Source organism: Cinclus cinclus, chromosome 1 (assembly GCF_963662255.1).
Source record: "Cinclus cinclus chromosome 1, bCinCin1.1, whole genome shotgun sequence".
Classification (NCBI taxonomy): domain Eukaryota; kingdom Metazoa; phylum Chordata; class Aves; order Passeriformes; family Cinclidae; genus Cinclus; species Cinclus cinclus.
In genome coordinates, this window is record NC_085046.1 from 20,526,659 (window position 1) to 20,542,451 (window position 15,793).

Consider the following 15,793-nt stretch of genomic DNA (forward strand, 5'->3'; position numbering starts at 1 on the left):
AAGTTGAACCAGCTATTTCTGAGGTGATGAAAATACCTGAAATGGCATCTTACAAAATAATTAGAAAACCCAAGACTCTGCTTCATGAAGTTTCTTCTTTCATTGTTCCTTCTCAGTAACTTAGAGCATATTTTTTTTTTTTAATTGCAGCATTAGCATTGACGATAAAGCAGGGATATGGAGATGCATAGAATTTCTTTAACCTGATCTGCAAGTTATTATTTGCAATGGTTAGAAGAGGTGGGCTTGTTAACTACTAAAGGGGTTTATGTTAGTGACTGGAGATGTTTTGCACTACTGATCAGTTATACTGAAAAATATTTATGCCTCCATTCCTGCAGTCCTGTAAGTCTGAAGGTGTATAAGCCAATATGCACTGTGTGTATTTGAAGTGTACTTGAGGTTCAAAGATGTTGAATGTAGTTATGAGGCCACCTTTGCAGCTGGTTTGATGGGGAAAACTCAGTAAACAGAGCAGGCTCAGAGTCTTGTTCTGAACAGTAAGCATCTTGAAATTCTCAAAAAACATGCAAAAATGCTTTGGTGTAGAGCTTGTGACAAAATGTAAAAGGTGGTGATGTCTTGTATTTTAATAATATTTTATTCTTTGATAACAAAGGCATTCCTTTTGAAGAGGCTTTTTACCAGTGAAAAGTCTACTTGGAGAGACTGTCCAGGTACTGAGACCTCTTTTTTTTTCCCCTCATTATTTTTCCTTTTTATTTATTTGTAAAGCATGTCTTAGCTCAAAAAATTTAAAAAATTTCACATTTTGTTTTTTGTTTGTGTGCTTCCATACTGTATGTATACTATATGCTTCAGAACTCCTATTTGTGAGGTCTGTGCTGGTCCTTAATACTTGCATGTTTTGTAAATATTTAATTGAAATCCATTATTAAGAAAGGGAATGGGGGTTACAAATCTTATAAAACCACATTTATCTAAAGACAGCTTTATAATCTTTGGTCCAATATAGTCAAAGAACAATTAACATTAGTAATTATTGAAATAAAAAGAATAGTTTTTAGATAGCATTAATGTATAAAAAAAAGATACTAGTAGCTTATATATGACAATGCTTCTCAGCAATCAGACTCATGTAGGTTTCTGATCTTTCAGAAGAGGAGCAGAAGAACCTTCTCTGTCATACATTATGTGATATTTTGGAAATGGCTTGCTCTGATAATTCTGAGTCATACTGTCTGGCAACATGGATAAGAGGAAAAACAGCTGAAGAAACTGCTAGTATTTCTGAAAGTCCTGCAGAATCTAGTCGTCAAGAGGAACAACCTTGTAAGACATATTTCTGTGCTAAATTACTCATCCCTTAGTGAAGTATTACATGGTATTTGAGGGACACTACTTTGTTATTAATACACAGATGGGGATTTTGCCTTTGTGATTCCATTAGCAAAAGACAGATTTTTGTCTGTTGTAATTAGAGGCATTGATCCTTTTTCTTGAAAGCAATGTGCTGTCTATCACTGGAGCTCTAAAATATGTTTGTCTTTAGAATTTCATCAATTTCCATAATCTTCAATTTTATTTTGTAATTTACTGTGATCTGATACATCTTTAATTTTGAAGCATCTACATGCTTCTTAACACTAAAAGAATACTTTTGTTTTAGAAGAATTTTATAAAAAATTCTCCAGTGCTTGTTTACTCTAAAATATTGTGGATCCTCTGTTGTGGAGAAGTATTTTTTCCATTTTTCCGTGCAGTACCAAGCAGTTTAAATTACCTTCTAGTAAATTATCATAATTTTTTTGTAGGTTAGAATTTTTCAGTTACCTGTTTTCTGCAAATATCTTCATTCCTTCATTAGTTACTGACATCAGGGATCCAGGAGACATCATCTGTTGCACTAAGATGAGGCATCCAGTCCTATCTAACTACCGCAGAGTCAGTGACATGGAAAGTTTGTCTGTGCACATATGATCAGAGAGTTGTTATTTATTAATCTTTTGACAGGAGAGATCTAATGTGTTAAAAGATAAGCTGTTTTTTCTTTTAGTTTTTGTTCCCAATATGTGCCTTAAGAAGTATGAAAATCTCTTCACATGAGAACATGTTGCTTATAGAGGTGCTGTCTTTTGATGGAAGGAATATGCTATTCATCAGTTTGTGGCATAATTACAAAGTAAGAATTGTATAAATAGATTTGTATTTCCGCAACTAGTTATAGTAATTTGTAGTGCTGGAGCTCTCTGTTACAAGTCATCTTCATCTGCTTCTAGCAAGTGCTCCCTGTGCTTTAGAAGGCTCAAACAACAATAATTATATTTATTTGAAAAATTATATTAAATTATATTTAATTGAAAAAGCAGACAGTCCATAAGATTTCCATGGTGAGCATTTTTAAAAGTAAGAAAAAATACTATACAGAAAGTTTAATCGGCAACTTTTCTGTAAAAAAAATCATCCTTTGCAAGATAAGGAAGTTGTAATTCTGAAATTTGTAATTTTTTTCCTTTTTTGAGTTGTCTCTGAAGCTCTTGCCAATGATAGGAAGTTTGTTTTCTAGATAAAGTGAAGCAGAGACTACTTATCTACAGGATCTTACTGTCCTGTTTTTTAATGTATTGCTTGATTCCAAAGGACTTTTAACTGTAGAAAATGTTCAACAGTCTTTTTAAACACACACTCAAGTTAATAATTACTCTCAACACTGACACTTGTGAACTAATCCATTCTATTACACAACTACATTTTTTTTCATGTTTCGGTACAAGTCTTCAAGTTCTGCCAGATTTGTCCTTAATAACATGGAATGTGCTCAAGGAAGCCCAGGATACATTTACCATGTACAGCCTGCTTATGTCATGGGCAGTGTTGATCTCTTTGATTGTTTCTCTGCACCTCTCATGTGTATAGTATTTTGCCTTCTATGTGTAATGCTATACACTTACTAATTTAAGATATGTTTGTTAAGTTTGTGCTTTCTTCCCTTCCTCTGTCCTCCTATTTGCCTGTAAACCATCTTCTTAACCGGGCTGAGGGTGGGACAGAGTTGTTGAGGAGAAGATATTGTGAGTAGTGCAGAGTTGTGTAACTACTAGTGCAAAGGAATACATTTATTTCTTCCTTGGCTGCTGTACTCAATAAAAATAGAAACTGGCATTGTCGTAGTTGATAGGACTTAGGAGATGAGTTGGGTGAGCAGGGAGTATTACAGATACAGTTCCATATGGCAGGCTGTTTGAGAATTGAGTATGGGGATGTGTTTATAATAAAGCCATGAAACATGCTTAGACACAGCATGATAGAATATCGTTTTAAAGAGTTTCTGAACAATTGTATTTCTCATACATCTCATGTTCTCTTGCTGTTTGTTCTTTTTTGTTCCACTAAGCACGGTCTTTATTTAGCATTTGTTTGGGTTATGTATAGCTCTACTTCTCTTTAGAATTTCTACATATTTCCCTTTATTTCAAATAGTAATTATCTTAGCATTTCACTCTGTTCTTTAGTAACAGAATGAAAATGCCTGTCATCCTGCTGTGTGAACAAAAGGTGGATTCGAGCACACTTACTGAATGCAATAGCATTTTTCATCTGCTTTTGTTGTGTATAGCAGTCACTTGTTGGCCATGTGTTGGCTTTAGTAGTGCAAGTTCCCAGGTTCAAAGTTTGCTTTATATGAATTAGTCCCTCTAACCTTCTGCTTACAAAAACATGTGTTCTTCAAGCAAAGTTAGTTTTTGCAGCATTTTCTGCAATTTAGATTCATGGTTTCGTATTTTATAAAAATGTCTTAAAATTACATTATTTAAAATCCAGTTTTACTCTTGGTAATATAAGCAATTCCTCATAGTTATTCAAATGACAAAACCTAAAATTCTTAAGTCTGCTGCTGCTGTATTTCTTAAGTAGAAAATGAAACTATTCTGTTGCTTGAGAATCAGTTGTATTTGCATGTAGGGCAAATTAAGTGCATCTTTCAAAATACAATCAGAATGGGCATAAAATGCCTTTTCAGGAATTCGGATGGGAAGAATTGATCAGTAGTACTAGCCCTAATCTTCAGTTTCTTCAGATCTTAAATGAATTGTATGCAGCCAGTGATCAGACATTGTTTAAATATTCAGCATCAAGTGGTGTCTATCAGAAAGCAGAACTGTCTGTTTTGTGTATTGCTCTACTAGCAGAAAGACAAAGAAAATAAAAAAAGAAAGGTATAAAGCCTGAGTTGAACTTGGGAAGACACTAGTGCTGTATTTTTTTATGTCCGGGATGCAACACAAATTTGAAAGGGTTTTTATCCATTATTGAAAGAAAACAACGAGAACTTATTTCAAAGCAGAATGTGTAACACTATGTAGAATAATTCTGCTTTTTTGTTTGTAATAAATAAGGATCAAAAGGGGAAAAAATTAACTAAATTTCAGTAACAGAAGTGTATATTCAAAGAAAAAATACAGCTTACCTACACTGATAAAATGATCCAAATAATCATGCTTGCTTTTCTAGGAAATAGTACTTCTTGTTGACCTGCAAAATTATATCTATAGTATGCATATGCTTGGTGACTTTGTGACAGCCACATTTTGTACCAAATCAACAGCTCAGTATATGACAGATATTTCCAAGATTACACACTCCAGTGGCTTTGTGCTTTTAATAAATTGATTAGTCCAAATAGAAATGTTCTCACTAATTTGTATGGTGGAATCTTAATGTTGCAGTAAATTAGTTTATACAAATCAGTTACATTTAAATGTCAGGAGAGGATTAAAAATATAATTAGAGCTTGAAAGTATTCTAGCTTGCTGTGTGTATCTTGTGTCATTTTTTTGCCATGTGTAGTGCTGAAAAGTGTCTCTTGTGTATAGCTGCCTTGGCTGTGGAAGAGCTTGGCTTTGAGCGATTTCATGCATTAATTCAGTAAGTAATATGTTGGAACATTTAAAATACAATATTTTGACGTTACACTAATATTCACAGGCCTGAAAGGGGTGTACTGAGGAACGTTTTGTGTGTTACTCATGAGGTTAAACTTGGATTTCAAAGTTTTTGTTTGGGGTGGGGTTGTGTTTTTTCTTTGCATTTTAGCCATTTAAAATGGAATATTATTTTGAGCATAAGTATTAGGCTTTAAAATAAAACTGGAGCAATGTAATGTGATAAATTGGCCAGATAGTTTATGCATTTCAAGTTTATGAACACAGAGTTCTCTGAATCTAATAAAATGTATTTAAGCTAAAGATATTACTCCTCAATATTTATGCCATCAGTACTTTTTCCTGATTTGAAATATCATAAGAAACATTTATTAAAAATGTTTCATATACAAGACTGATTTTTGTTTCATGCTTGAAACGCTGTTCTTTTTGGGGGGTCTAAGCTCAGAGCTCAGAGTTCTAGTGAGTTTATTTTTGAAGGCAGTTGCCTTTTATTTTCACAGTAAACAGTTGGGTAAATATTATACAAATCAATCCCCAAAGAATAAATAAAGAGCAGCAGAATTCAAAAAACACCTGAGATGGAAAATGTTGTTAATTAGAACTGAAATAACCACAGCTCATTTTATCAGTAGTAATTACAGTTTAGTTTTTAAACCCATTGTCATCTAAGGAAATAAGAAAGAGGAGAATATAAATTTTTATAACCTTAGCTGATCAAAACACCAATTTCCTGACCTTCCTCCTCCCCTCCTGCTCACTCCTTCAGTCTTTGGACTCGTGGTATCAAGTTTTTATTAGTAAATTAATTTTTTCCTGTCATTCTCACTGGAATGAATGCTCTGGCATTTGCCTTTAGACATCAGATGGATTTCAGAACTTTCAGAACTTCAAGGCTTTGCCTTGCATACCTTTATGCCATGTCTACTCTACTGATCGAGAAAGGATGTTTATAAATCAAATATTAGCCAGAGTAAACCCATCTATGGATATATTTTTGTAGGTGTTTATTTTTTTAAAACAAAGCTTACTAAAAGTGTGCAAGAAATCAGAAAGAAAATAATATACCTGTTTGTGTAAGATAAGCAGACTATGATCTAGTTTGGATTACCTAAACTAATGTGTGTGTTCTGAAATGTAGTATTTAGCTTTAACTACCCAGGAAATTGAACGTGTATTGCTTCACTGGAATATTGTTAATTTCTTCCTTTCCTGAGTTTTTATTTCAGTTTTTTTTCCTTTAAACATATGATCACATGGTGTTACCTTATCATCGAGGCAGTCACCATATTATACAATAACATAGTATCTCAAATGTTAGTGCAACACTGTTCAATGTTTTGAACAATTTGCTTTTTCCAGAGCTAGTGTCCAACAGAGTCAAATTCTTATGGGAAATATAATAGTTTCTTCAAAAGCCTGGAAGATCTGGTTAAGTAGGAGGTTTATTTCTCTGTTGCTTACGGGCTGAATGTTTTTCAGAATACTGTATAATGCAAATGTTATTTTGGTGACATACAGTCTATTTGCAATTTCAGTAACAGTGTTTTATAGACTTACAGTAGTGGTGCAATCCCCTCAGCTCTTTCACATGTGTATCTAACTTTACGGTTAGTGTTTGCATGTAAAAATTACTCACTTTTGCATTTTGCTCCAGAATTATTTATCATCTTCAGATGGCAGTTACAGTAATTCCAGAAGAGCTGCTGTGTCATTCTGTATATAACACCAGATCTGTTCTACTTTTACTTTGACATTTTCATGTTAGGTGTCAGTAATTCTTGGTTGTGCTTTGTGACACTATTCTGATGCTTCATCTAAATATATACTTCTTTTCTGTTATTTGTTATTGTTTTTTGTCTTCAGCAAACGAGCATTCACAAGCTTCCCTGAACTGAAGGATGCAGTTTGGGATCAATATTCAGCATGGACAAACAGATTTGGAGTATTGCTCTTTCTGTATTCTGTAATACTGACAAAGGTTTGTGGGTTGCTTGGTGTATTTTGTGGGTGGGTTTTATTTCTTTGTAAAAGGTGAACAATAAACTGATAAAATTAGTTAAGTCCGGATAAATCGATGAAATGGTATCTTCATCTATGTTGTGGTACAGTTCCATCCTAAAAATTTGAAAGGCTCAGTCCTTTGGGGGTTTTTTGGGTTTTGGTTTGTATTTTTCTCTTTTGACCTGGGAGACCTACCCATTTGAAAACATCTTTCCTTACAAGGTGTTTGAAAGCACCTTCCTTTGACAACCTGTTAATTTATGAGTTCATGTAAAAACATCAGGCTCCCCGTGCTTTACTGTTGCATTCTGTTGTTGTATAAATGTTGCAACTCATTCCATAAGATAGCAAAAATGTTTGTAATTTTCCTGCAGGGTATTGAAAACATAAAAAATGAAATTGAAGATGCAACTGAGCCATTGATAGATCCTGTTTATGGTCATGGAAGGTAAGCTGAAAAATAGTTAACTACAACTTAAAATAGATTTGTGGGCTAATATTTTCTATCTTACATAACTGATAATTCTTTTAGGAAATTACTGACATTAAAAGACAGACTCAGTTATAACTTTAAAATAACTAAAAAGCAGCACTGAAAAGTGTGTCTTTTCCACTGCTGACTCCTTTTAGTCCATCAGTTCTGAGGTAGTGTTTCTGTTCTTGTTGAATTTTCAGATGGGTAATTTTCAAATTCAGGGCTACATTCTATATTAAGTTTGTGTTTGAAAGAGTGGAGATGATAATTAGTGTTCGTGAATTAAAATACACACTGGTTAATGGAAAACAGTTGCAAAATGTCTGCTTTGGTAATCCAATAATTTTTTAATTTGTTACAGATAATCACATTTTTTGAAATAAATTCATATCTTTTTAAATTTCTTATGTCTTACATAATTTCTTTCTGTTGTGTAGCCAAAGTTTGATTAATCTGCTGCTGACGGGACATGCTGTTTCTAATGTGTGGGATGGAGACAGAGAATGTTCAGGAATGAGTAAGTTGATTCTAGTTAAGGCTTGTTCATATTTTTTACATACTCTGAGATGCTGACCTATAGATTTGGGATATATTCTGTTTCCGTTTTGATAGTCTCCTTGTTTACTGAACTTTGATTTAAGTGGACTTCAAATGGAAATAAAACATACTTGCACAAAATTGCTGATCAGTGAGTACAGGATTGTCAGCTACAAGTTGAACATAGAAGTTTCCTGATGACCAGGATGATGGAAGGCAGTGAAGTCTCTGCAATTTGGAAAGTCTGAAGACAGGGCCACTAGTCAAAACACCCACATTAAACTAGAGAAATGGACTGACAGTAATGTCCTGAGATGCACCTAAGTCCTACACCCAGGATGTAATAAATCCATGGAACAGCACAGGGCAGCACTGGCTGGCCGGGAAGCAGCTTTGTAGAAAAGGACCCAAGGCCCCTGTGGGCAGTGAGTTGCACTTGGTCATTGGTGTGTCCTTCTGGCAAAGAAGGGCAGCTGCATCGTGGGCTGTGCTAGGAGGAGGGTAGCCAGCAGCTGAAAATGATGGTTCTTCTCTCTGACACTTGTGGGGTTGTGGGACCACCTCTGGAGTGGTGTGTCCAGTTTTGGGCTCCCCAGTGCAGAAGAGACATTGACGTAGTGGAGTGATTCAGTGGAGGCTCATGGTTAGAGGGCTTTTGTGGTGGTTGCATTTCTGTTTACAGATAGAGATTATATGAAAACAGGAGCAGTTTGAATTGTGGAAATGTCACATCATCTCTTCCACTGCTACAAAGTCCATCTCAGGTTCATCAGCATGTTTCTTACAATGATTTTCCATCATCTAAGTCAGCACTGAAAATACTTACATGAAATGATGTTCAGGACAGATCCCTGCAAGAGCTCATTGGTGGTTTGATGATGAACAAGTAATTGATCTTCTCTGAGACATCTTAGTTTGCACTTGGTTATGATTTCATGCAGCCTATGCTTTGACTTATAGAATGTCATTTGGATATTCTGTCTTCCCTCCATTTGACATTGTTGTCATTTATTCCCCCTATTTCTATTTGAAATTTGTTTCAATTAGCCTTCAGGGTTTTATCTGTATGTTCTCTTCAGTATTTTTAATTTTCCCTTTTTAATTATGATTTTTCAGTCTGAATTTTTAGATTATAATTGATCAATTAATCAATCTGAATTGCTCTAGGAGCTTTCCTTTACATTAGGCTAAGTTGCTGTTCTGCAATTTAATTTATTGGTTTTGAAAACTGAGTTCATTCCCTCATTTGCCTTTCAGATTATCTTTCTGGTAGGCTTTATTTCTTAGTTATCCAAGTTGGATTTTTTTAATTTTCTGAAAATGCTGAACTTGCTTTGGACACAGTAATAGTAATAGTCAACACTTAGGTTCTCAGTCAGTTCTGCCCTAAAAACCTAGAACCAGAATTCCCATAGAGTCTGTCCCTTTTTGTAGAGAGTGGAGGAACAGAAAATTATCTTCTTGAGGATCTGATATTACGTGTCCTGTTAGGTTTTCTAACCAGCCAAGTCATTGGACTTTACTACTGGGAGCCCTCCATTTTTGTGAAGCCCTTGGATAGTTGCAGTCAGAACCTGCTTATTCACTGTCTTAAGTCTATAATCGTGTCTGTTGCCAAGTGATTTGTTGTAGTCTATCAAAGTGAAAGATAAAGAACAGTGGTATTGTTCACAGCTTCTTAGGCAAGACTGAATTTTGGATACATCATCGCATTTCTTATATATAGAAACCCTTTTTGTCATCTTTTCTTCTTTGAGCATTTCTCTTGGATTTTGTTTCTGTGTAAAACCTTCAGCTTCTTTTGTGTCAATGCACGTGAGCTTTTCATCTAGAAGGGTTGGAGGTGTTGAAATAAGAAGGACTGAATACTGTTTTATTCAGAAATTATCTAAACTCACTTTACCTCTTTTTCAACTATTCAGATAAGCAGTTTTTAATTAATAAATAATTAAAAATATTTATGAACCATTTTAAAGGTACTGCCAGTAATTTTATCAGTGACAAAAGAACAGACTGAATTGCAAACCTGAAGAATTACTATGTGTTTGCAGATTGTACTCAGAGCACTGACTCACAGTATTGCATATTTTCCAAATAGGCTGGAGTTACTAATTAGGATTATTCTTGGCCACTGGTGGTGAAAATGCCAGTGAAATGATAGCTCTTCTTTGAATGTCTACATGTTCTCCTTTGAACCTTTCTTCTTATTCTGATTTCTTCTCTTGCCACAACTACCCACGGTGGGAAGAGACGGGGAGGTAGTTGGGTTTTTTTGCAGCCTTTTTGGGACTGTCATCCCTGCATGCCCTGTAGCAGTTCTCCGTGAATGCAGCTGGAGCTGCTTTTCCCGGGCGGTGCCAGGGGTTTGTGGGGTCGGTGTGGCCGCCGGGTGGCGCTGTGCTGATGCGGACGGTAACAGAAAAGCGTTCCGAAATTTCGAGTCCTTCGCAAAAGTGCTTTTCCAAGCAAGAGACGCTAGCTTTGCAACAAGAGGCATAAATATTCATTTTCTTAGTTGATCTTTAGTGTTATCAGATGTCTTCCAGTCATCTTATCTCTTTGGGGTGAGAATATTCACAGAATAAACTTCGATTTAGTCCAGCTAGTCTCCTTTTGTTTCTTTGTAAATCATCTGAGAGTCGTTTTTGCTTTTGTGTCTCTCCTGTCTGTTGGCTAATTCTGAAGGGGGCATATGTCGATCAGTGACTACAAGCCGAAGTTAACCTAGGAGCTTCCAGATAGCAGTCAAGCTACACAGACTGTGTAACTATTCAGAATATTCATACTGTGTGACTACTGTTGGAGCCAGAATCCCAGCACTTCCTGGTTATCAGTTAGAGTTCTCATCTAATTATCTGTCAGGGAAACAAAGTACTTAATCATAGAATTATTGTGAATAATTTTCTGAATAGTAAATATTATTTACATATGACTTCATTGTTCTGCACCCAGTTACTGGCTCCCATATCTGAAGCCCTTGTTTAGCTTTACACTGATTTTTGTTACTGGTTTTTAAGAAATATCTGTGATGCGTAGAATTACTTCTCTAATGTACTGTTGCTACTTCTGCCACTCATTTCCTTCATGGCACATATAAATGTGCTTTTTCTGTATGTTAGCTGTTCCAAGTTTGAAGGATTCTTCACTAGTTTTTTTTTACATTGGGCTATAGCTCTCTTTCCCCCAGCTCAAAGAAAGGATGAATTGTCTCAGCGTATGGCAATTTATAGCCACTCAGCTGTAAACCAGTAAGATAATGGGGTTTTGTAAAGGATAATCTATGCACCCCTGAATATTTTAATTCCAAGCAAGTTTGAAGGCAATCTGTGAAAGCTCAGCTTTCAGGTCAAAGAATTCTACACTGCAAAGAGCCTTTTAGAATGTATAGCTCACACTCTAAGGAAGGAGTTGTACTTCCAGACAACAAGGTAGTTAACAAGCTCATGTCTGTAAGTTTTTTGGGTTTTGATTTTCAGAATTGGGTGTATGGGGGCATTTGCTTAACAGTACAGGGGAAAAATTAAACCATTACTATAATAACTGTTCTGCACTGTTATAGAATGCAGTGAGTTAAACTTGAAGTTGGTGAAGAGAGTGTGGCATGCCTGGAGAGTTCACTTCTGCAAATCCAGGAATCTTTTAAATTCAGAATGTTTTTTTTCACTTGCTATGGTCCTGAGGCTTTAGACCATGGATAAAGATGTCAGTTTTATGCTTCTGTACACAAATGATTGGTGTTAAAAATTACAGTTGAGTTTAGTGAAATCAGTGAAAATAGTGAATTACAGTTGAGGCTTAGTGTTTTAGAGAGAACTTTCAAATATGAAAGTCAGTGTTCAATGCAAAAAAGGAAATCCAGATATTCTTAAATTGATCACAGTGTATGTTTCCAGTATGTGCTGCTCTCATTAGACAATGTTTGAGGATTCTAGCAGAGCTGTTCTAAGCAGACAGTACTTGGAATTCCTTAGATGATGTATATGAAAGCCTAGAACTTCTTCTAAATCTGTATAATTAGGAATTTTGAAGTATTTTCTCTTTCTTTATAGTAGAGGACCTCAAGTAAGGCTCTGTGAGTACTCTTCCAATCAGTAGTACATAAATATTTCAGCTATTCCTGGCAGCTGTGTGTGTTTGAGAACTTTAAGTGGAAGTCAGTATTGAAAATCAAATTAGTTTTTCTGCTAACAAAACTATTATTTCCAAAATCATGTTTTATTATTCAGAATGTGAAATGGTTAAGATAAATATAGCTCTAAGAAAAAAAAAGAGGGAGAGAGGAAGAAAAAGTCATTTATGCATATATATGGGATTTTCTCTTCCTCACGATAGCTGTTTCTGTTAGATTTTTCTAAGAATAATAGTGATGCAAGTTGCAAGTACTTCCTTTCTTACAAAGTCCAAGAGGTTTTGAAAAGAGGTTATCAACAGGAAGCTCTTAAAACCATGAGTCTAGATCTTATTTTAGAGAGAGATCTTATTTTATAGATATCTTGTTCTATATAGAGAGAAATGTCCATTTTTTACTGTATCTTGATGATTTGCTGTTGTTACTAAAACTACATAACTTAAAATTGTTATTACTTGACCAGTTTTGAAAGTGAAAAATTGCAGATTTTTCTTGAATAAATTTTGTGTTTTCTTTTGAACAGAACTTCTTGGCATACACAAACAGGCAACAGTAGGCTTTTTGACATTGATGGAGTCTCTGAGATATTGTAAGGTAAGCTGTTTTCTACATAAATTAAAAATTTTCTTTCATTAAGGTATTGTGGACTTTTTTAACACTATTACTGGAAGCTTTACTGTTGGAGATCTTAAAGAACTTTCAAATAATGTCCAAATGTAATCTGAGACTAATATATTAGGACAAATATATGATAAAATTGTTACATGTATTTTACTGAGTGAATGTTGTTTGATGCTACTTGAATTAGAATTAATTGCACCAATTAATTATTGCTAGTTAGAAGCTTATGTTTTTACTAAAGTAACTCTAGTGAAAGTTTTGTAGATGGTTTTAAAACTGTCAAGTCCCAAAATAGCTTGTTGTTGTGTTGTAATGTTACTGATTTTTTTTATGCCGTCGCTGTCTTCCATTTAAAATAAATATCTGTAAGTAAAAATGATAAATTTTGAATGTATTATATTTAGAATACAGTTGTTTAATAGTAGTTTTAAAAGGTATTTTATGTATTTATCTCAGAACATTTCAGTGTTGCTGATGTACACTTTAGTCCATATTGTTTCTTCCTGTTGTGACAGAATTTCTCGATTTCTGTTTTTTATTTGAGAAATTCTGTGCTTTACTGTTGTGGTTTAACCCCAGCCAGCAACCAGGTCCCACACACCTGCTCACCCTCTCCCCCAGCAGCAGAATCAGCAAGAGAATTGGAAGGATTCAAGCTGAAAAACTCACAGGTCAAGATAAAGGCAGTTTAATAGGGAAAACCAAAAAAAAACAAACAGGAAATTCATTACTGCTGCTGATGGGCAGGCAGGCATTCAGCCCTGTCCAGGAGAGCATGGCTCCATCACTTATAACAGCAACTTGGGAAGACAAACACCATCACTCCAAATGTCTCCCCATTTCCTCCTTCCCTCCCATTTTATATCTTGTGGTTGCTTTGGGTCACCTGTCCCAGCCACATCTCCTCCCAGCCTCTCTTGCACTCCATCTCCCTTGCCAGTGTGGCTGTAAAAAAGCAGAAAAGGCTTGGCTCTCTGTAAGATCTGCTTAGCAGCAGCAAAAAACATCTCTATATTATCAACTCTATGTTCAGCACAATCCAGAACACAACCCTGTACCAGCCACTGTGAAGAAAATGAACTCTATTCCGTTCCAAAGCAGCACATTCCACCCCTTGTTCCATACCATTTATGTCATACTCGGGTCCCACATTATTCAGTACAACCTCATTAATCACTACCATCCTTCCTTTGATGTAAAACATGTATGTCATTCCCTTAGTCTGACCACCCCTGCTGAATGTCCATATAACATTCACAAGATGTCCTTTGAGTTCATTTAGTCCATGGCTTTGGGCTCCATCTGTTCAGGTGATCACTCAGGATAGGCTGTGTGGTGCTGCGTAGAGTCCTTGGGCACCAAAGCCGGCTCAGGTTGGATCACTGCATCTGCTTCTTGTAAGGCTTCTCCTCCATTGGTTCAGGTGGTTCCTGTTACAGTAATTCGTGTAACAGGAGCTCAAATCATGGCTTACAACAAATTAAAGACGTTCATTACGACCTCCACCCTTGGTCCTTTTGGGTCAGGTAATCTGGTTTAATGCTGCAATGAATTCCTTTTGCTTGTTCCCAGTCTGGCTGCAGCAAGAGACTCCTGCTGTAGTGCACCATTAGTGCAGTCCATATGCTGGTCCTCCATGGGCTGCAAGGGAACAGGCTGTTTTCACCACGGGCTGCAGGGGAATCTGTACTTCCCTGTTCCAGTGTGGGGTCCTGTTCCTCCCTGAACTTACCCAGCATCCCCTATGGGGTCATAGGTCCTGACTGTTCTATAAAGACTGCTTTTGAAACAGCATTAATACTCTTTAATTCCTGAAGCTTTTTGGTTGTTCTTTGCTTTCTTTTGAGTCTGTATTAAATTCCTTTACCTTATCTCAGAGTTAAAGAGAATAATGTAATTGACAGAATGTTGGTGTATTGACTGCAACTGGCTGTCCCTTCATGTATTAAAAAAACATCAATTCTGAATTAATTAATCCAAAGCAGTAATAAATCAAGTGGACTTTTATCTTTCATTAACATAGTTTATAGTATTCTTAAGCATAGTACTTGTTTTCAAGCTAAACACTTAAATCATTTTATTGAACATTTTATATCAGTGGAGTCCCAACTGTTCTGAAAACTAACTAAATTTTCTTTAACTTGATCACTAACTAGATGACCTTCGTGGGTTTGCTTTGTATTTCTGATTTTGTTGTACCTTTTTAGGTTGGCTCCTATTTGAAATCTCCAAAATTTCCCATTTGGATACTTGGCAGTGAAACGCACCTCACAGTCTTCTTTGCCAAGGTATGTTAGATGTAGTTTTGGTAACCTCAGGCAGATAAACACCACATAAATTCAAAGTTCAGATCTTGCTACAGTGTAAGTTTCATGTGGCTTTGATGTAAAAATGTAGTCACTAAAACTTTTAATTAAGCCTTTCCTTGAAGGCAGAGTTGTTCTCACACTTCAGCAATATCTCATAACTTTGGAGTGTGAAGTTTTTTGGTTTTAGCTTAATTTATTGGGCTGGGGGTAGTTTATGATTTGGAACATTGTGCTTGGGATTAGTACTGTCTGAAATTTCAATAGTGCAAGAGAGATTTATGTAGTAGTTTCATCTCCCTGACAGTACTTTCACAATTTTTAGTCTGTATTTGGTTATTCTAGATTAAAAATAAATATCAGGACTGTTAAAATAATTCTTTATATATATTCTGTCAGATGTGTATTGTAGCCTATGAAACACAAAATACTTTTGGGAGGACTCTCAGTTTAAAATCTTAGATCAGATTTTCCAAGGAGACAATTTCTGTTTCTTTAGTTGAAGATTGTAAGCTGTTTTCCTTAAGTTTTATTTTTATAGAACACTTGTTTCTGATTAAAAATTTTATTGGAACATTGAATGGTAGCTACTATTATCTTTATTGGTACTTATTAGAAGTTAACTTTCCTGTACCTAACATCCTAAAAAGTTAATTAAAAGTTTAATTATAAATCTTGAAAATAAATACTATAACACATGACAAAGATAAAGCTGTAAATTCTCACTCTTTGAATTTCCTTAAGTAAAACTTTTGCCTAATTTTTAGAAAGACAACACAAATGCCTAGATTTTTCTTATTAAAAGACAAACCTCCAC

The 15,793-nt window shown here is 35.3% G+C and overlaps 1 protein-coding gene across 4 annotated transcripts in view; it reads left to right on the forward strand.

Moving 5' to 3' along the window:
- Nucleotides 1-15,793, forward strand: part of MINDY3 (MINDY lysine 48 deubiquitinase 3) — a 47,899-nt gene that overhangs the window by 8,037 nt on the left and 24,069 nt on the right. For 2 of the 4 annotated variants that reach the window (XM_062507682.1, XM_062507691.1), the window contains exons 3-10: nucleotides 620-677; nucleotides 1,120-1,293; nucleotides 4,836-4,887; nucleotides 6,771-6,885; nucleotides 7,283-7,356; nucleotides 7,821-7,900; nucleotides 12,573-12,643; nucleotides 14,878-14,958. In XM_062507682.1, coding sequence (XP_062363666.1) covers nucleotides 620-677; nucleotides 1,120-1,293; nucleotides 4,836-4,887; nucleotides 6,771-6,885; nucleotides 7,283-7,356; nucleotides 7,821-7,900; nucleotides 12,573-12,643; nucleotides 14,878-14,958 — 705 coding nt within the window. Of the gene's footprint in view, nucleotides 1-619; nucleotides 678-1,103; nucleotides 1,294-4,835; nucleotides 4,888-6,224; nucleotides 6,336-6,770; nucleotides 6,886-7,282; nucleotides 7,357-7,820; nucleotides 7,901-12,572; nucleotides 12,644-14,877; nucleotides 14,959-15,793 lie in introns of those variants that run through there. The other 2 variants (XM_062507699.1, XM_062507707.1) reach the window with 2 other exon arrangements.